This window comes from Hemitrygon akajei, chromosome 3 (genome assembly GCF_048418815.1).
Source record: "Hemitrygon akajei chromosome 3, sHemAka1.3, whole genome shotgun sequence".
Classification (NCBI taxonomy): Eukaryota; Metazoa; Chordata; class Chondrichthyes; order Myliobatiformes; family Dasyatidae; genus Hemitrygon; species Hemitrygon akajei.
This window is the reverse complement of record NC_133126.1, coordinates 197,257,036-197,279,672: the sequence shown is the minus strand read 5'-3', so window position 1 is coordinate 197,279,672 and position 22,637 is coordinate 197,257,036. Positions and strand designations below refer to the sequence as shown.

At 41.1% G+C, this 22,637-nt stretch overlaps 1 protein-coding gene across 1 annotated transcript in view; it reads left to right on the top strand.

The window, feature by feature from the left end:
- The window catches only part of ms4a17a.11 (membrane-spanning 4-domains, subfamily A, member 17A.11), a 34,527-nt gene extending 19,742 nt beyond the window's left edge, over positions 1-14,785 (top strand). Inside the window, exons 4-5 of the mRNA XM_073039092.1 lie at positions 5,844-5,966; positions 14,669-14,785. Coding sequence (XP_072895193.1) covers positions 5,844-5,966; positions 14,669-14,785 — 240 coding nt within the window. The remainder of the gene's footprint in view (positions 1-5,843; positions 5,967-14,668) is intronic.
- Positions 14,786-22,637: the final 7,852 nt, after the last annotated feature.

Below are 22,637 nucleotides of genomic sequence, written 5' to 3'. Positions count from 1 at the left end.
TTCTGCATTGTAACCCACCTGTTTAACACATTAGCTTAATCACAGAGCAATTTACAAAGATCAATTACCTACGAACTGGTATGTTTTTGGGATGAAGCAGGAAACCGGAGCACCGAGAGGATACCCATGCAGTCACAGGGAGAACAGGCAAACTCCTTAAGGACTGCATTGATTTGAACTTCAAACTCTGAACTCTGAAAGGCAGGAACATCCCACCTCATTGCCATGGTATCCCAAATAATTTTATCCCAAGCATTCCGCAGGAATATGATCAGACAAAAAATTGATACCAAGCCATGGTGCCAAAGAGGTCAGTGTTAAGTACCTTCTTAAGGGTGAACACGTACAGACCCATGGTAGTGTAGTGGCTAATGTAACAGTATTTTAGTGCTGAGATCTGGTTTCATTTCTGCCACTGACTATAGGGAGTTTGTATGTTTTTCCCATGACTGCATGTGTTTCCTCCAGGTGCTCCAGTTTTTTCTCAGATTTCAAAGACATATGCATTAGTAGGTTAATTAAACAGATGGCTGTAAAGGGTCTGTATGGGCTTGTTGGACCAAGATGGGCGCATCTTTAAATTAAAAAAAGATAATAATGTAGGAACAACAGACACTGAGATGAATCCCAGAGTTTAGAGTCTTTGAAGTTAAGGGTGGACTTGACCACTGGGCCAAGAGCTAGAAAGTGGGATTGAGCTGCAGTTCAGGATGTCAATGGTTTCTCATCTGAGGACAACTTTCACCAGTTTCCGCCACCTCCAATGGGATTCCACCACCAAGTGTATGCTTTCCACAGGGATCGCTCCCTACGTGACTTCCTTGTCCATTTGTCCCTCCCCACTGATCTCCCTCCTGGCACTTACCCTCGCAAGCAGAGCAAGTGCAACACTTGCCCCTACACCTCCTCCCTCACCACCATTCAGGGCACTAAACAGTCCTTCCAGGTGAGGCGATACTTCACCTGTGAGTCTGTTTGGGTTATATACTGTGTTTGGTGCTCCTGTTGTGGCCTCCAGTATATCAGTGAGACCTGACATAGCTAGGAAGACTGCTTTGCTGAGAACCTACTATCTGTTCAACAGAAAAAGCAGGATCTCCCAGTGGTCACCCATTTTAATTCAACTTCTCATTCCCATTCCAATATGTCCATCCATGGTGTCCTCCACTGTTGTGATAAGGCCACACTTAGGTTGGGGGAACAACACCTTATATTCTATTTGGGTAGCCTCCAACCTGATGGCATAGACATTGATTTCTCAAAGCTCTGGTAAAGCCCCCACCCTAACTTCTTCACCATTTCCTATCCCCTTTTCCCTCTCTCACATTATCTCCTTGCCCACCCATCACCTCCCTCTAGTGCTCCTCTCCCTTTTCTTTTTTCTATGGCCTTCTGTCTCTTTCACCAATCAACTTCCCAGCTCCTTACTTCATTCCTCCCCCTCCAGGATTCACCTATCACCTTGTGTTTTTCTCTCCTCTCCACCCCCCCACCTTTTAAATCTACTTATCAGCTTTTTTCTCCAGACCTGCCAAAGGGTTTCGGCCCAAAACGTTGACTGTACTCTTTCCATAGATGATGCCTGGCCTGCTGAGTTCCTCCAGCATTTTGTGTGTGTTGCTCAGATTTCCAGCATCTACAGATTTCCTCTTGTTTGTGAGGACAGAAATTACAATGTAGTAGCAACAATAACAGAATGCAAAATAAAGTGGAACTACCACAGAGTCAGTACATTACAGGTAAACAATAATGTGCAAGATCATAACGAAGTAAATTCTGAGGTCAGGAAGCCATCTTATTGTACTAGGGAACATATCAGTTGTTTAATAACAATGGGATAGAAGCTCTCTTGAGCCTGGTGGTGCATGCTTTCAGGATTTTGCAAAAAAAGGAACCTCAGGATAATTAATGATAACATAGAACATTACAGCACAGAAACAGACCTTTTGGCCCTTCTTGGCTGTGCCGAACCATTTTTCTGCCTAGTCCCACTGACCTGCACCTGGGCCATATCCCTCCAAACCCCTCTCATCCATATACCTGTCCAAGTTTTTCTTAAATGTCAAAAGTGAGCCCGCATTCACCACTTCATCTGGCAGCTCATTCCACACTCCCACCACTCTCTGCATGAAGAAGCCCCCCCCCAATGTTCCCTTTAAACTTTTCCCCCTTCACCCTTAACCCATGATCTCTGGTTTTTTACTCCCCTGGCCTCAGTGGAAAAAGCCTGCTTGCATTCACTCTATCTATACCCACCATAATTTTATACACCTCTATCAAATCACCCCTCATTCTCCTACGCTCCAGCAAATAAAGTCCTAATCTATTCAACCTTTCTCTGTAACTCAGTTTCTCAAGTCCCGGCAACATCCTTGTAAACCTTCTCTGCACTCTTTCAACCTTATTAATATCTTTCCTGTAATTAGGTGACCAAAACTGCTCACAGTACTCGAAATTCAGTCTCACCAGTGTCTTAAACAACCTCACCATAACATTCCAATCTTATACTCAATACTTTGATTTATAAAGGCCAATGTACCAAAGGCTCTCTTTACAACCCTATCTACTTGTGATGCCACTTTTAGGGAATTATGTATCTGTACTCCCAGGTCCCTCTGTTCTACTGCACTCCTCAGTGTCCTACCATTTACCTTGTACGTTCTACCTTGGTTTGACCTTGTGAAGTGCAATACCTTACACTTGTCTGCATTAAACTCCATCTGCCATTTTCAAGCCCATTACTCCAGCTGGTCCAAATCACTCTGCAAGCTTTGAAAACCTTCATCACTGTCCACTACACCTCCAATCTTTATATCATCAGCAAATTTGCTGATCCAATTTGCCACATTATCATCCAGATCATTGATATAGATGACAAATAACAATGGACCCAGCACTGATCCCTGTGGCACACCACTAGTCACAGGCCTCCACTCAGAGTAGCAATCCTCCACTACCACTCTCTGGCTTCTTCCATTGAGCTAATGTCTAATCCAATTTACTACCTCTCCATGTATACCTAGCAACTGAATCTTCCTAACTAACCTCCCATGCGGGACCTTGTTGAAGGCCTTACTGAAATCCATGTAGACAACATCCACTGCCTTACCTTCATCCACTTTCCTGGTAACTTCCTCGAAAAACTCTAATAGATTGGTTAAACATGACATACCACACACAAAGCCATGCTGACTGTTTCTAATAAGTCCCTGTCTATCCAAATACTTGTAGATCCTATCTCTTAGTATTCCTTCCAAAAATTTACCTACTACCGATGTCAAACTTACTGGCCTATAATTTCCTGGCTTACTTTTTGAGCCTTTTTTAAACAATGGAACTACATGAGTTATCCTCCAGTCCTCCGGCACCTGACCCGTGGATATCGACATTTTAAATATTTCTGCCAGGGCTCCTGCAATTTCAACGCTAGTCTCCTTCAAGATCTGAGGGAATACCCTGTCAGGTCCTGGGGATTTATCTACTCTGATTTGCCTCAAGACAGCAAGCACCTTTAATCTGTGTAAGTTACATGACCTCCCTACTTGTTTGATATATGTGCTTTTTATATAAATTTACACTGTACTTTGAAAATTGCCCTTCTGGTCATTTTAAATCTTCCCCCTCAGCCTAAACCTGTTCTCTAGTTTTGGAGTCTACTACCCTAGGTACCTTCTGTGACTGTCCACTTTACCTATGCCTCACACAATTGTAAACATGTCTGTAAGATATCCCCTTATTCTTAAGCAGTGCCCTTGAGAGTTACAGGATAGCCAGGAAGGAGCTTAAGACTCAATCCAAGAGAGCTATAAGGGGATATGAGCCCTTAATGAATTGGATTGAGGGTGCAGAGCTGGGCTGAGAAGCACCAGATGGAGCTCAATCTGGAAAAGTGTAAAGTGATTCATCTTAGAAGGTCTAACCTGAAGGCAGAATACAAAGTTCTTGGCTGGATTCTTAGCAGTGCAAAAGAACAGTGGGATCTTGGAATCCACATCCATAGGTCCCTTGAAGTTGCTGCACAACTTGATAGGGTTGTAAAGATGTTGTATGGCGCATTGGCCTTCATTGATCAGGTGACTAAGTTCAAGGACCATCAGTAATGTCTCAGTTTTATAAAACTCTGCTGAGACCATACAGAGTATTGTATTCACCTCATTCTAGGTTTGGAAACTTTAGAAAGGATGCAGAGGAGATTTACCAGGATGCTCCTGGATTAGATAGCATGTCTTATGAGGAAAGGTTGATTAAGCTTGTGGTTTTCTCTCTGGAGCATCTTTGATTATTAAATGATTAATACAAGGGGTCATAATTTCATGTGTTTGGAGAAAAGTATGGGGTTGATGTTAGAGACAGATTTATTACATAGAGGGTGGTGGTAGAACCAGATATATTAGGAACTTTTACGAAACCCCTAGAAAGGCAGCTGGATGGAAGAAAAATGGAAGACTATATGGGAGGGAAATGTCAGAATGGTTTTTAAGTAGGTTAAATGTGTGATACAACATCATGGGCTGAAGGGCCTATACTGTTCTATGTTCTATTTTCTGTGCTCAAAGGAATAGTGACATAACCTGGCCAATCTCTGCCTATAACTCAGGCCCTCCAGTCCTGTTAATATCTTCATAAATCTTTTCTGCACTCTTTCCAGGTTAACCATATCTTCCCTATAACAGACTGTTCAAAACTGCAAATGTGGCCTCACCAATGACCTGACTCCTATTCTCACTGCCTTAACTGAAATGCTAAATGCTAAATTCGCTAAATGCAGAAGTTCGCTGATGACACGGCCATAGTGGGGTGTGTCAGGAATGGACAGGAGGAGGAGTATAGGAAACTGATACAGGACTTTGTGATATGGTGCAACTCAAACTACCTGCGTCTCAATATCACCAAGACCAAGGAGATGGTGGTGGACTTTAGGAGATCTAGGCCTCATATGGAGCCAGTGATCATTAATGGAGAATGTGTGGAGCAGGTTAAGACCTACAAGTATCTGGGAGTACAGTTAGACGAGAAGCTAGACTGGACTGCCAACACAGATGCCTTGTGCAGGAAGGCACAGAGTCGACTGTACTTCCTAAGAAGGTTGGCGTCATTCAATGTCTGTAGTGAGATGCTGAAGATGTTCTATAGGTCAGTTGTGGAGAGCGCCCTCTTCTTTGTGGTGGCGTGTTGGGGAGGAAGCATTAAGAAGAGGGACGCCTCACGTCTTAATAAGCTGGTAAGGAAGGCGGGCTCTGTCGTGGGCAAAGTACTGGAGAGTTTAACATCGGTAGCTGAGCGAAGGGCGCTGAGTAGGCTACGGTCAATTATGGAAAACTCTGAACATTCTCTACATAGCACCATCCAGAGACAGAGAAGCAGTTTCAGCGACAGGTTACTATCGATGCAATGCTCCTCAGACAGGATGAAGAGGTCAATACTCCCCAATGCCATTAGGCTTTACAATTCAACTGCCAGGACTTAAGAACTTTTTAAAAGCTATTATTAATGCTTTTTGAGATAGTGATTTAGATGCATATCATATTTTTTACTGAGTTAAGTATTGTATGTAATTAGTTTTGCTACAACAAGTGTATGGGACATTGGAAAAAAAAGTTGAATTTCCCCATGGGGATGAATAAAGTATCTATCTATCTATCTATCTATCTATCTATCTATCTATCTATCTATCTATCTAAATTCGTTTTTCACCACCCTAGATGCCAGTGACAACCTTTCAATGAATGATTCACTTGTATATGTACATTGGCACATGTGACAATAATACACCAATTGCCCAGTTATTAATTACTGCCCAGCTTTGACCACTGTGTTGACGATCTCTTATCATTCATTCTCAGGAATCTCACTTTAGTCTGAGGATCATTCTCCTTGTATTTGCATTGATGGAACTGTCGATTTCAACTGCTGTTTCAGTAATTGGATGGAATAAAGTATGGGACTGTTCTATAAAAGGTGAAGATGTAAGTAGAAACAGACATAAGATATCTATTGATTGATTTGTTCCTTTGTAATTACCAAGGTTAAAATTATAAATGACAGATTAGGAGAAATGTACTTCAAAGCCAGAAAGCCTCCTATAATAAAGCCATAGTCCTATAATACAATGCACCAACAGGGCCTTCAGCAGATCAGTCCATGCTGAACTTTTCCACCAGTCCTATCTGGACCATAGCATTACATACCCCTACCATCCATATATTGTACTTAAACAAACCTCTTAAATGTTGCAAATGAACCCACATGCATCACTTTCACCTGCAGCTCGTTTCACACCCTCATCACCCTCTGAGTGACAAGGGCGTTAAGTCTATGGAACTTATTCCTACAGACGGCTGTGGAGACCAAGAGACTGGGTTTATTCAAAGCAGAGGTTGATTGGTTTTTGATTAGTTAAGGAGTCATAAGTTACAGGGGAGAAGGCAGGGGATTGGGGTTGAGATGGATATAAAAAATCAGCCATGATGGTCTAGCAGAACAGACTTGATAGACTGAATGGTCTAATTTGCACCTATGTCTCATAGTCTAAGAGCAAAAGTTCCTCCAATGCTCTCATCAACCATCACCCTTACCTAATCCTGCAGCACTGCCTCCTCTAATGTGCTTTCTAGCCCTGGCAATCAGATTTGGCTGAAGAATATATATTCAAACCTCACCATGGCAGATATGCAATTCAAATTTAACTAATTAAATAAATTTGCCATAAAATTGAAGAGTGAACCATGCTACAAACGAGTAACAAATTGAATAATACCTAGATAGCCTTAATACCATTGATCATTAAGAGACAGGAGCAGATTTAGGACATTTGATCATTTGATCATGGCTGATTTATTCTTCCTCACAGTTATATTCTCCTGCTTTCTCCCCAGAGCCTTTGATGCCCTTACTAATCAAGAATCTATCAACTGCAGCTTAAAATATATCCAATGACTTGGCCCCCCGGCCAACTGTGGCAACGAATTGCATCCTCCAGATAACTGATTACTCTTACCTGGTCTATGTAAGACCATAAGATCAGAGGACATAGGAGCTGAATTAGGCCATTCAGCCCATTTAGTCTACTTTCCCATTCCATTATGGCTGATTCCGAATCCCACTCAGCCCCAGACACCTGCCTTCTCGCTGTACTCTTTGATGCCCTGACTGAACAGGAAATGATCAACTTCCACCTTAATTATACCCACAGACTTTGCTCCCACCAGAGCGTGTGGCAGAACATTCCGCAGATTCACTTCTCTGGCTAACAAAATTCCTCTTTACCTCTGATCTAAACGATTGCCCCTCAGTTTTGAGGCTGTGCACTATAGTTCTGGATACTCTGACCATAGGAAACATCCTCTCTACATCCACCCTATCTAATCCTTTCAACATTCAACTTTCAACCGTAGTAGGCTACGGTCAATTATGGAAAACCCTGAACATCCTCTACATAGCACCATCCAGAGACAGAGAAGCAGTTTCAGCGACAGGTTACTGTCGATGCAATGCTCCTCAGACAGGATGAAGAGGTCAATACTCCCCAATGCCATTAGGCTTTACAATTCAACTGCCAGGACTTAAGAACTTTTTTTTTTTTTTTTTTTTTAAAGCTATTTTAATGCTTTTTGAGTTAGTGATTTAGATGCATATCATATTATTACTGAGTTAAGTATTGTATGTAAGGAGTTTTTGCTACAACAAGTGTATGGGACATTGGAAAAAATGTTGAATTTCCCCATGGGGATGAATAAAGTATCTATCTATCTATCTATCTATCTATCTATCTATCTATTCGATAGGTTTCTTTGGGATCCCCCACATTCTTTTAAATTTCAGGTAGTACAGGCCTCGTGAACTTGCTCTGGACTCTCTCCAATGAGTACACATCTCTTCTGAGATATGGAGCCCAAACTGCTGATAATACTCCAAGTGTCCTGACAAAGGGTCTTGGCCTGAAACATTGACTGCTCGTTTCCATGGATGCTGCCCAAACTGCTGAATTCCTCCAGCATGTTGTACGTGTTGCTTTGACCACAGCATCTGCAGTGTACTTTTGTGTGAACAGAGAATCTGATAGGAGTGGAGAGTGGACAGCAGGATAAAGGGAAGGAGAGGACCCAAAGGGGAGTAATAGGCAGGTGAAAAAAAGTGAAAGGTCAGACTGGATGGGGGGGGGGGGGGGTTGGTTTTGTTCATCAGAAGAAGAAATCACCAGTTTGGAGGGCACCCAGACAGAATAAGGTATTGCTCCTTCACCCTGAGGGTGGCCTCAGCTTGTCACAAGAGGAGGCCATGGATCGACACATTGGAATGGGAATGGGAACCAGAATTAAAATGTTTGGCCACTGGGATGTCCTGATTATCGCAGACGGTGTGGAGGTGCTTGATGAAGGATGGGTCTTACTTTCTTTACACGTACCGTGGGTTTCTAATAAATAAACATATTCTGGAAGAATAGGACTAGAACTTTTATTTACAACAGCAACAGCACGCACGTCTTACACACACGTTTTCACAATCATTCTCTCATTTCTGCGCATGTTCCGAACTCTGTCCAATCACGTTCTGACACGTGGTATCACCATGTCTTCCTTTCCTTAAAAAGAAAAACAATTATCAACATTGATCAAAACAAATAGATAATTTAACATGTCTTTATCAGTCTCTCTGGGGTTTACCAACGAGTAGACTTTCTGAGTGGTTCACACAGTTCTTGTGTTTCATTGTTATTTCCTTGTTTTGTCTGGTCTGCATCAGTTAACTGAAACTCTGAAGTTGGCTCTTTCTTAAGGGCTTTGCAATTTCTTTTTAACACTGCTCCTTCTTCTGTTTGGACCATGTATGATCTGGGTTGTACTTCTTCAAGTACTGTAGCTTTCTTAATTCCTTCCACTACTATTTGTAATGAAATCCAAATCTTCTTTTCTTCATCTAATTCATTCATTAACTGTGTAGTTTCTTTTTTATGCTGAGACTTCATCATTTCAATAAAACTTCTCAGTTCCTTCACTTGTGCTTTCACTTCTTCAATTGGATCCTGATCCTTGTCACTCTTTGGCTTCAGATCAGTATTGTACTGTACCAGTAAGTTTGGTAGTGGCAATGCTTTATCAGATGTTGGTAATAAAGGGGTGGGTCTGGGATCTTTCTTTATGCCTTCTTTTACTTTTGTTGCATTGGAATCAAATTCTGTTCTCTCTTGCCCTTTCATCAAGTCACTGTATTCTGACTCTGTGTCACTATCCAGGATAAGACTCTTTTCACCAAATTCAGTCTCCACCAGGCAGATAAACCCAATAATGACTGTACATTTTTTTGGGATGATCACAAATGAAAGCGTGTGCACAATATTTTTGTGTAATACTTTTGCCACACATGTTCCTTTATCTGAAATGTCTGCACCTGAATACCCAGTCACTTTTATATTTGTCTTATGCAACTTTGGTCTTGGCTTTAATGCAGTAAAATCAGATTCTGCAAGAACATTTACTTGTGCTCCAGTATCCAGTTTAAACAGAATATTGTTTTGGTTCACTTGCAATGGCATAGTCCAGTCATTCTTACTTTGTTTGTTTGCACAAAACACATCCATATAAAACTCCTCACATTCATTTTCAATCACTGCATTTACGTGTTTTATTTACTTTCTACTTCTGCAACAGCGTGAAAAATGATTACTCTGACCGCAGTCGTTGCACATTTTCCAATACGCTGGACAATGTTTAGGTCGATGTTGCTGCCCACAGCGATCACACAACGCCTTGCTCTCTGTCAGTTTCATTGTCATTTTATTATTTTTTCTAATATGTTTGCGCTTTACAACATCTACACAGCTCTCAAAGAAAAGCTGTTTAGCTTGCGACATCACGGTTTCCGAAGCTTTGCAGAGCCTCAAATCTTTTTCAAATCTATGTCTGGTTCTCTTAGCAATCTTTCTGTCAGAGCATTATCCAGAATGCCACAAACAAATCTGTCTTTAATGAGAGAGTCCATCATTTCTGCAAACTCACATGTTTTGCTGCAGTTTCTCACTCTGTAACAAATTGATCAATTGTTTGACTAGCTCTCTGCTGACATTTGAAAAATTTATACCATTTATACATCATATTGCGCTTCCGTATACAAAATGTGTCAACTTTGTCCATTATAACTTTGAAATTTAAATTATCTTCATTTTCAACAGTAAAATAGTTATATACAGTACTTCAATTGCGTCGTCACCTATTACGTGTAGTAGAGTCGCAGCTTTCGTTTTCCCCCCCATTTTTCATCTGTTCTGATTGCCAATAAATATATTTCAAAATGCTGTTTAAAACTTTTCCAGTTTTCAGCTACATTTCCAGTCAGCTGAAGCGTCGATCGGGGTTGGAAAACTTCCATTTTTAAAACTGTTAGCACACCAAAATGGTTCGCGCTCTTTTTATTCTATTATCTTCACTTCTCCTGTGTGAGCAAAATGTATTATACTTCCAGACCGACTTCTAACACCATGTTGTGTTCTTTATATGTACCGTGGGTAACTAATAACAAACCATATTGTGGAAGAATAGAACTAGAACTTTTATTTATAACAGCAACAGCAAGCATGTTCTACACAGCCCTCTTTTCTTGATCATTCTCTCATTTCTGCACATGCTCTGAACTCTGTCCAATCATGTTCTGACACGTGATATCAGCACACTCACCAATGTAGGGGAGGCTGCATTGTGAGCACTGGACACAATAGACAACCCCAGCAGATTCACAGGTGATGTGCTGCCTCAACTGGAAGGACTGTTTGAGGCCATGAATGGATGCGAGGAAGAAGTTATATGGACAGGTGTAGCACAGAAGGAACTTGCAGGGATAAGTTCCTGGAGGGAGATCCGTGGGGGCGGGGGGAAATGAATGGACAAGGGAATCATGAAAGGAGCTATCCCTGTTGAAAGCAGAGGTAGGTAAGGATATGTTTAGTGGTAGGGTCCCCTTGGTGATGGTGGACTTTGTAGAGAATGGATGTGGAGGCTGCTGGGTGATGGGTAAGGACAAGAGGGTCTCTATCACTGTTACAATCAAATACTCAGGAAAAGGAGTGGGTGTGGGTGAGGGTAGCATCAACAGTAGAGAGAGGGAAACCCCATTCCTTAAAGAAGTAGATCTTCCCTGATGTCCTGGATTGGAAAGCTACCTGCTGGGAGCAGGTGGGGTGGAGATGAAGAAATTGAGAAAAGGGATTGGCGTTTTTACAGGAGATAGGGTGGGAAGTGATATAGTCGAGATGACTATGGGAATCAGTAGGTTTACAAAAGATGTCAGTTGACAGTTTGTCTCCAGAAAGGTCAAGAAAGGGGAGGGAGGTATCAGAGATGGCCCAAGTGAATTTATGGGTAGGGTGGAGTTAGAGGCAAAACTGATTAAATTGACAAGCTCAACATGAGTGCATGAAGCAGTGCCAATGTATCATCAATATAGTGGAGGAAGAGTTGGGCAGCATAACCAGGGAAGTCTTCAAACATGGACTGTTCTACATATTCGATGAAAAGCCAGGCATAGATTGGGCTCATGCGGGTTTGGGGAAATTGGAAAGAGCCGAGTTTTGAAAACCAATTTTACCAGATAGAGGAGGGTGGTGGTGGAGGAAGATTAATTAGTTCTCCTGTCAAAGCCTTCCTGATGGAGGATAGAAGTGTATTGGGACTGAACATCCATAGTGAAGATGAGATGGTTTGGGTTAGGGTATTGAAAGTTACTGAGAAGATCAAGGACATGAGAAGTGTTGCGGACGTAGATGGGAAGGGACTGAACTAAGGAAAATAGAATGGAATCGAATTGTGAGGATGTGAATTTAATAGTGTTGGAGCAGTCTGGCTTCTGGATCTTGGGTAGGTGGTATAAATAAGCTGTGTGGGATAAATGAACTATAAGTTTAGTGGTAGTTGTTGGGAGTTTTTCAGACGGATGAGGTCAGTGATAGTGTCAGAGACAGTTTTCTGATGGTGTGGAGTGGGGTCCTCCTTGAGGGGTATGTATGAGGAGGTGTTTGAGAGTTATCACCAAGCCTCAGCAAGGTAGTGGTCAGTGCAGCGCACTACAACATCATTCCCTATGTCTGTGGGTTTAATGGTAAGATTGGGAATGATGTAGAGAGAGCGAAGGGCAGTGAATTTGAAATTGTTCAGACTGGATGAGGAGAGAGGAGTGTTGAAATCAAGATGGCTGATATCTTGACAGCAACTAGAGATGAAAAGATAGAGAAGATAGAATACCTGTAGTATTTGGATAGACAGGGAGTGATCAGGGATAGTCAATATTGCTCTGTGCATGGTAAGTCGTGTCTAACTAATTTTATGGAGTTTTTCAAGGAAGTTACCAGGAAAGTTGATGAAGGCAAGACAGTGAATGTTGTCTACATGAACCTTAGCAAGGTCTTTGATAAGGTCTCACATAAAAAATTGGCCAAGTAGGTTCAAATGCTTGGTGCATAATGAAGTAGTAAGTTGGATGAGACATTGGCTTTGTGGAAGAAGTCAGAGTGATTATTGATGGTTGGCCCTCGGAACAGAAGCCCATGAGTAATGGTGTGCCGCAGGGATTGGTGCAGCGTCTGCTGTTGTTTGTAATCTATATCATTGATCTAGATGATAATGTGGTAAATTGCATCAGCAAATTTGTGGATGAGACCATGATTGTGGACAGCGAGGAACACTATCAAAGCTTAAAGCACAATCTGGATCTGTTGGTGAAAAGGCAGATAGAATTTACTGCAGACCAGTGTGAGGTGTTACATTTTAGGTGAGCAGAAGGGGACTGAAGAGCGCAGTAAAATAGTGTTCTGAGAATAAAGATCCCTAATCCCTTTAAGGTGGTGTCACGCGTAACATTATGCCCAGTTTTGGTCACCTATCTAAAGAAAGATGTAAATAAGATTGAAAAGGTGCAGAGAAAATTTACAAGGACGTTGCTGGGACTTGAGGATCTGAGTTATAGGGAAAGGTTGAATAGGTTAGGACTTCATGCATGGAATGGGCTGCTGGCAACGGTGGTGTTGGCAGATACGATAGGTTCCTTTAATAGAACCCTGGACAGGTACATGAAGCTCAGAAAAATAGAGGGCATTTTGACACAGCTTTGTCAGCTGAAGGGCCTGTATTGTGCTGTAGGCTTCTATGTTTTTATGTTTTCATGTTTACTTACTAGCTCAGAGAAGATTGAGGAGTGGTTTAATAGCGTTATACAAAATTATGAGGGGTATAGCTAGGGGGTGAAAGTGTGGAATGACCTGCCAGTGCAACAGGTTGATGTGGGTTTGATTCCTACATTTACGAGACATATGGATAAGCACATGGATGTGGAGTGTCAGCCTGCAGTTTAATGGAACTAGGTGGATTACTAGTTCAGCATGGACTAGATGGGGTGAAGAGCTTGCTTCTGTGCTGTAGTGTTCTATGACCCTGTGACTCTGAAGAGGCATAAGACTTGGTGCTTCATTTTATAAAGCACTAATAGAACAAAGAGAATTGGAAATGGAAAGCAGTAGGTCTAGCAGGGGAAGGAAAAGTAGAAGCAAAGTGGCGAGCCAATGTGCCCATCCCTTCTTATATCATAGACTGTAGATAAGATAACTAACATTCAAATTTGTAGATAAGGTTTAACCAGATAGTCCCTATTCAAATAATTCAATACCAGAAGCTTTCAGACTCATACTGAGAACTGTAACCACTAGGGGACACACTGAACAATTATATATACATACTGTAACCACTAGGAAACATGTCAATCAGTTGCATGTATTTAGGTGGCTATATAAAATAGCAGGCACAAATTGTTAAACTGAAAATAAATGAGCAAATATACAGTCCAATCAAACAGACTTTATCCCAAGAATGAGTAAAACAAAGGAGGCTGGCTTCTCAGCTTTGATCCCATATGAGAAAAAATGCACAGCAGGCAGTCTGTGGCCAAAAGACTTATCTGTCGGTATCTGTAATCAACCCAAGCCCTGCCTCCCTTCCCAGAACTCAATGAACACATTTGATAACAGTCACGAATTTCCGGGCACTGCTTTAAGTTGTGAAGGTGTTGACCATTAATGATGTAAGTAAAAGCTTTGCCTTGTAATAATTCATTGTTACATTGTGTAACCCTCAGGCTTGGCCAGTACGTGTTCATCTAGGGGAAGACTTGGGTTAGTAAAGAAAATAAAAAGAAGGAGGGCCCATTGTAAGAGAAAAGTCAAAAGTGCACTTCGGAGCTCACAAATACGGCCATTCATCAACCATTGACCTTCTCCGAGCATCGCCAACCTTTGGACCCCCATTCCCAGTCCACTCCGTCCAGTGGTCTACCAGCTCTCTTCACAGGCATCTTCCTTCTTTTCCTCTCACCGACCAAAGACCACGAAAATCTCTCTTCCAGACTCACAACAGCAACAGCCTTCCAAACCCTGTTATCTGTAGTCTTAACCCATACATTGCTGCTACAGAGAATCCATTACATTAGCAGTAAAACATTACAGAGAGGCCATTAAGTTAGCAGTGAAACCTTACAGCATGCTACAATTGTATCATCATTATTCTCTGCTGATATTGCAAAAACTAGCTGTTTGGCATCTAACAGTGAGTTACACTGAAGGCTGTCCATTGACATGGCATTAATACCCAGAAATTTAGTGACTCTTAACTTTTGATTATGATTTTTGTTTCAGCTGCCAGAGAATTCTTTAAATCGGCATAACAGTTATGAAAGTCTGGTTGCCAAAGATGCAGTTTACACTTCTATGAGAGCAATCAAACCACTGGAAGTCCCTGCACTCAACAAGTGAAGAGGAACCATAGAGCAGAAGAGAAAACCATGCATTAGTGTAACATATTATGAGAATAGCATAGTTTGAAGCCTTGACATCATGTACCTTTAAAGTTGAGTCTCTACCATGACTTGGAAAGTAGTTCAAATTATTTTATGATAAAACCTTTCTATTTTGAAGAATATGACTGGATAATTTCTGAGAAATATTCATTGAGGTATATATATTAAGAAATATTTGCAATAATTCCCAGACATTTCTTTTTCATGGTACATTTTTTAAATCTATGTAAGGCCAGAGGTAGTTGTTGTTGCATTTGCACAGCTTCAAATTAGGCATGTGTCAAGTCTGAGCTATCATTGTTAGATTGATCTGCTCCAGACATCAGCTCTTTTGTGTCTATTCCCACACAACACTTAATTCCACGATCTTTCAAAACTGATTCTATCTTTCCCTTAAATATTTCCAGTGATCGAACCTTCACCACCTTCTGAAGATTCCAGAGATCTACAACATTCTAACAGAAGAAATTTCCACACAGCTCAATATTTAATGACTGATTTTTGATCTTGATATTACATTCCTCTATTTGAGACTCTCCCACTAGTGGACACAACTAAAAATCTAATTTTTGTTCCTACCCCAGGAGTTAAATGCTTTATTAATTGAATTGAATTGAATTTCGGTTTATTGTCATTTAGAAACCACAAATGCAATGCAGTTAAAAAATGAAACAACGTTCCTCCAGAATATCACAAAAGGACATGACAAAACAGACTACACCAGAAAATCCATGTAACGTTTGGCAATCCCCAAATCCAGAGTCCGGAGAGGCTGCTGCGTATTAATATCATGCTACCATCTTAGCGCATTCCCTAGAAAGGAGCTCCAAACTCACCAGACAAAACAAGACTACCCAGACACACCAAATCAGGAGACCACTCTACCACTCAACAAACCAAAAACTAAAGCTACAAGACCTACACAAAACCACTTAGTTACAATGTACAGTTACAACTGTGCAAACAATACCATGATTGATAAAAAAAACAGACCATGGGCAGAGTAAAAATAGTCCAAAGATGTTAAAAGACTATAAGTTCGAAAGAAACCACCAGTTTCCACAAGTCATCAGGGTCCCGATAGACTCATCATCCCACGCAGGCGGCAGAAGGGAATATCCCTGCTACGGACTTCTATAGAGATTGCCATTCACTCTTCTAACCTCCAGAAAATACAGACCTATTTTTTAGATCACTTTCTCATCTCAGGTGTTAGCCTTGTGAATCCCTTCTGGACCTCTTCAGATGTATCCTTAAGTAAACAGATCAAGACTGTACACATTATACCTGGAGCAGCCTCAAAAATATACTGTAGAGTTGGATCCATTCTTCTGATTCTAAGCTCCTTCACCCATGCAACTAAAACTAAGATGGCATTTGCCTTAATTATGTGCTTCATCCCCATGCTGAACTTTAGTGTTTCATGCACAAGAACACCTTGACCCACCTATCTCTACATCTGTACTGCAGTCTTTTACAACCTGCCTCTACTTTGACACAATTTTGCCTTTCGGTTACTTCCATGGCTCACAGTGTTGTGTAGCAGTGAGGTTAACAACTTAGAGTGCCAGCGCTTAGCTGTCTGTAAGGAATTTGTAAATTCTCCCTGTGATTGTGTGAATTTCCTCCTGGTGTTCCGGTTTCCTCCCACATTCCAATGATGTATGGGTTAGGGTTAGTAAGTTGTGGGCATGCTACATTGGTGCTGGAAGCATGGCAACACTTACGGGATTCCCTCAGCGCACTTTTGGAACTTGTTGGTGGTTAACGAAAAATGATGCATTTCACTGTATGTTTCAATGACAAATAAAGCTAATCTTTTAAGATTTTTATCTTTAAAGTGCATGACCTCATAGGCTCCTACATTAAATTCCATTTGCCAAATTATCACCCACTCAATCAACCTGTCCACATCCTGTTATAGTGTTGAGATGTCCTCATCAAATCTCTCTTACCTGTTTCACCTGTAATATCCTCCTTATCCTAGAACAGAGAATGCTGAGCAGACTCGATGGGCCAAATGACCTAATTCTGCTCCTGTGTCTTGTTGTTACACATGGAAGACAAAAGATTTATAAATATGATTAGCTCAGATTTTGGCTCAAGGAAAAAAAATGCAATAGCATTAAAGCCACGTTATTTCTCATAGGATGAATCAAGGCAAGACTGTGGATTATCAGAATGTATACATTATTTCTTATTTTGTTTGTACTTTTCCTCCCCAAAGGTCTGAGTTTTTGGGAGAGATTTGGAAGACGAGAATTCTATTGCTTGTATTGTAGGATTCTAGAGGTGTGTAACACCATGAAGTGTAATGGTAGAGTGTATGGGGTTTCCAGTGAAGGGGCTTGACATTTCCATTCTGGGGCAGCTCACTCACTATTGGTCCCAACTGACACTCATCTCTCACCTGAGGCTTCAAGTAACTCCAAGGATAAAAGCCCTGGCTCAACCTATTATCATAAGTCATACTCTCTAATCCAAGTGGCATCCTGAACACAGTAGACCAAGTGTAATCTTCTGAGTCCATGGTGAGGAAGCTGTTTACATGATATGCCAAGCTGTGTCCATAACTCTTCACAGATTCTTGTGGTCATGGTAGAACAGTTTCAATACCAAACTATGATGTATCCAGACTGGATGTTTCCTATGTTTGCAATATGAAAGTGGCCACACCCTGGTAACCATTTCAACAGGCTGCTAAACCAGGTGAGGGTAGCTGGCAGGCCTCATACTGCGGTGAGTTACGAACATGCCTGTCCTAGCATGCAAAGTCAGCTTCAGCAGTCTTGGTGGATGAGGTCAAGTTAGATCCAATGGACAGGAAGGAGTTCTGATACATATCATGGAGAGTGAAATGCATGACAAAGCACAGAAGAAGTCATGGTCATCTGCTGCAACAAAGGAAGTAGCGACATTAACTCATACCACTGAATCTGGACTTCTGAGGTTGAGAGAGTGGAACTGCACCAGTGCACTGCGTCTTCCACTTTAAAAATTTTCTCACACCAGTCTGCTGTCACCATTGGATAGGATAGACAACCAATCAGTCATAGATGTGAATGCACACAGCTTTTCTTTCCCAAGAAAGGGAGATAAGAACTAGATGGTATTGTTTTAAGGTGATGGTGAATTATTTAAAAAAGGAATGCAACTAGTGACTTATGCTTCTCATGTTCATATGAAGCCAGCCATCCCAGCTACTCTGCATTGGCTTCCTGTATCTTATAGAATTGATTTTTCAAGTTCTCTTAACTTGAAGCTCTTTATGTTCTGGGACTCGAATACCTCACAGACTTGTTTTCGGTTTGTAATCCTGATTGAACTCTTGGGTCTTCTTCTAGCTGACTCTTAAATTTAAACCATCTCCCACACAAAATAATTAGCAGGTCAGCTTCTTTGAACTGTGCTCCTAAACTTTGGATTTCAATAACTAAAACTATAGGGGATGCAGACTCAGTTGACATTTTTAAATGCTGGCTCAAAATGCATTTTTATAACCTTGCTTTTAACTAACTTTTTTTGTCTTTTCATGTTTATTATTTTTATTTTATTTTATGTTAACACTTTATCCCATTGTAAAGCATTTTGAATTAAGTTGTATGAAAAGTGCTCTATACAGTAATTAAGTTATTATTATTACTATTAACTTCTTCACTAGAGGGTGTTTATCATATGGAATGAGATGGCAGAAGAAGTAGTTGAGGCAGGTACAATAACAACATTTAAGAAATTTAGATACTAATGGAGAGGAGGGTTTAGAGGGATATGGACCAGACACAGACAAAGAAGACTACTTCAGGATGGCAATGATGACATTATGGACAGGCTGGGCAGATGTATTATTTCATGATGTATTATTCCATCAGAATCAGGTTTATTATCACTGGCATGTGTCATGAATTTTTTTAAATCTTAGCTGCAGCAGTACAATTGCAATACATGATAGTATGGAAAGAAAAAATAAGTTATCAATTACAGTGAGTATAGAAATACATATGGAATGGATCTGAAATAGTGCAAAAACAGAAATGATTTGTATTGAAAAAAAGTGAGGTAGTGTTCATGGATTCGATGTCCATTTCAGAATCATATGACAGAGGAAAGAAACTGTTCCTGAATTGTTAAGTGTGTGCCTTCAAGCTTCTGTACTTCCTTCCTGATGGTAACAACAAGAAGAGGACCTGCCCTGGGTGGTGGGTGTCCTTAATAATGGACGTCGCCTTTTGAGGCACTGCTCCTTGAAGATGTCTAGGGTACTACAGAGGTTAGTATCCTAGATGTACCTTACAACTTTCTGAGGCTTCATTCAGTCCTGTGCAGCAGCCCACCTTGCCCCCAATGCCAGATAGTGAAGAAGCCTGTCAGAATTATCTCCATGGTACAACTATAGAAGTTTTCAAGTGTTTTAGTTGACAAACCAAATCTCTTCAACATACTAATGAAATATAGCCACTGTCTTGTCTTCTTTATAGTTACATTGATATAATGGGCCCAGGTTATATTCTCAAAGATCTTGACACCTAAGTACTTGAAGTTGTTCACACTTTCCAGTTCTGATCCCTCTATGAGGATTGACCCATATTCCTTTGCCTTACCCTTCCTGATCTCCAGAATCAGTTCTTTGGTATTACTGACAGTTAGTGAAGGATTGTTGCTATGACACCACTCAACTGGCTGATACACAGGTCTTTGCCAAATCTCTCCAATTCTCAACCTCTCTCTCTTTCCTTAAAATGTAAGCACTTTGATTATGTCTTGTAAACACCTTGTCACACACCTTGGTTTCAACTTTTGGTTGATATATTGGTTTATCTTATTGTGATGTGGCAAATGCAGTGACAGTTCCCATTGACACTAAACAACTATTGGTTCAGACTTTTTAAAATGTGCTTTGAAGGAATTGTACCAAACAATAATAATGACTCCAAAATACATGAGATTCAGAGCTAGATCTGGCTACTACTGGCAGAACAAAAAGTGCCAATTAAATGGTTTAAACAACTTGGCATCAGTTAAATGGGGAGATCACGTGGGGTCACAAGAAGCTGCAGAGGGCTTTGAAAATAAAGAGAAAATTAAAACTGTAACTTACTGTTACTTAACCAGGATTTGGTTTAGTTCAACAACCACAGATGAAATATAATACTGACAAGGGCACCATGCCGCCCATTTTATTTTATTATTCATCCCGCCCAAACCCATGTGATCACCTGGGGAAAAAAAACCGAGTTGCCAATTGAGGAGAAAAATCTGGAAAATTCCTCTCCGATCCATCCAGGCTATCGAAAACTGGTCCAGGAGATCACATGGCTGATCTAAACCTAGCCTCATGTCCACTTACCTGCTCGCTCACCGTATCCCCCAATGCCATTTTTATCCAGGACAATGTCTATCTCCGTTTTGAATTTATTGAGTGTAGTAGCTTCCACAGCTCCCTGGGGCAGTAAATTCCACAGCCCCACTACCCTCTGAGTGATGATGTGGGGAGAATGTTCCCAATGATGGGTGAAACTAGGACTAGGGGGCATAATCTTAAAATAAGGGGATGCCATTCCAGGACTGAGATGCGGAGAAATTTCTTCACTCAGAGGGTAGTGGGGCTGTGGAAGTTACTGCCCCAGAGAGCTGTGGAAGCTACTACACTCAATAAATTCAAAACGGAGATAGACATTTTCCTGGATAAAAATGGCATTAGGGGATACGGTGAGCGAGCAGGTAAGTGGACATGAGGCTAGGTTTAGATCAGCCATGTGATCTCCTGGACCAGTTTTCGATAGCCTGGATGGGTCAGAGAGGAATTTTCCAGATTTTTTCTCCTCAATTGGCAACTCGGTTTTTTCCCCCGGGTGATCACATGGGTTTGGGCAGGATGAATAATAAAATAAAATGGGCGGCATGGTGCCTTGTTGGTTGGCACTGTTGCCTTGTGGGATTCGGTGAAAACTAGAGTTAAGATTGGATCAGCCATGATCTTGTTGAATGGCGGAGCAGGCTTGAGGGGCCAATTGGCCTACTCCTGCTCCTATCTCTTATGTTCTTATGTTCACAGCTGAATCAGTGGTAAATGCGGTTTGGGATACCAGCAGTGGACTTAATTAATGACTAATAGAGCAAGGGGTGGAGCCAAGATGTTAGATGTGGTGTGTCTAGAGATATCAAAGACATGGATGATTGCTTTAGCAGCAGATGAACAAAGCAGAGTCGGTGATAGTTGTACTTAGAATATAGAACATTACGCCATGGTACATGCCCTTCAGCCCATAATGTTGTACCCAACTTTTGATCTACTTCAAGGTTAATCTAACCTTTACTTCTCACATGACCCTCCGTCTTTCTTTCATCTATGTGCCTAAGAGTCTTTTAAATGTACATAAATATGTCTGCCTCTACTAGTATGTAGGCAGTGTGTTCTATGCCATACACTCTCTGTGTAAAAACGCTTTACTTCTGACAACCCTCTCACTCATACATTCCTCCTCACAGCATAAAACTATACCCCCTCATGTTAGCCATTTCTACCCTGGGGAAAAGTCTCTGGCTGTCCACTTGACCTATGCCTCTTATCATCATGTATACCTCTGTCAAGTCATCTCTCATATCCCTTTCCTCCAAAGATAAATGCCTTGGCTCACTCAAACTATCCTCTTAATACATGATCTCCAATCCAGTCAGCATCCTGTTAAACCTCTTTGCATCTTCTTTAAAGCTTCCACATCCTTTTTCTAATGAGGTAAACAGAACTGAACATCATATTCAAAGTGTTGCACACCAGGATTTTATGGAGTTGCAACATTACTTTATAGCTCTTTAATCAATCCTCTCAGTAATCAGGGCCAACACACTATATTGCTTCGTAACAACTCTATCAACTTGCATGACAGTTTTGAGAGGTCAATGCATGTGGATGTGAAGTTCTGCCTATTCCTCCACGACAAAGTGTAGAATGAGCTGCCAGTGGCTAGGTGCACAGATCAAATGGAAGACAATGGACTGGGTACAGGCTGATGGGTCTAGGCAAATTAATAGTTCAGTATGGACTGGATGGACCAAAGGGCCTGTTTCTGTGCCATGGTGACCAATGACTCAATGAAACAGCTATGAATCTTGCTATTAATCCAGCATCCTGCTTTCAAGTTTGACCTTCCAAAGTGAACCATTTCACACTTTTCTGGTTTGAACTCCAGTGCCACTTCTCAGTCCAGCTCTGGATCCTATCAATGTTCCTTTGCAATCTATGACAAGCTTCTGTGCGATACACAACATCACCAGCCCTTATGGCATCTGCAAACTTACTAACCCAAAATTTAGCTCAGTCATCATATGCATGAACCATTTGATTGTTTTTTCTTGATGTAACCAGGATGATGAAAGAAGAACAAACTTTGTGACACAGACCAACCATGGTGGGTTTGGTTTTCCAGTGAGTTAGCTACATGATAGTTAGCAGTGGATTTCAAAGAAGTGGACAGAAAATTCAGAGGTGGCTGAAGGGATCTAGAGAAGTTGAGGAGGTAAATGATCACAGGGAGATCATGCAAGCTTCAATGGGACATCATCAGAGGTCAGGAACGACCCTTGTATGCAGCAACTCTATGTGCCACATTCATAGAACAATGTTATCCATGTATATATGAGGACCTTCAGGTGGTTTTAGAACATAGCACAGCAATGGGCAGGCCATTCAGCCCATTATGTTATGCCAATCATGACTGGTAAATTGGTTTAATATTATCATATATACTAGCTTGTCTTTCATACTGTGAATACAGATCAATTCATTACAATGGTAGTACAAGGTAAGACTA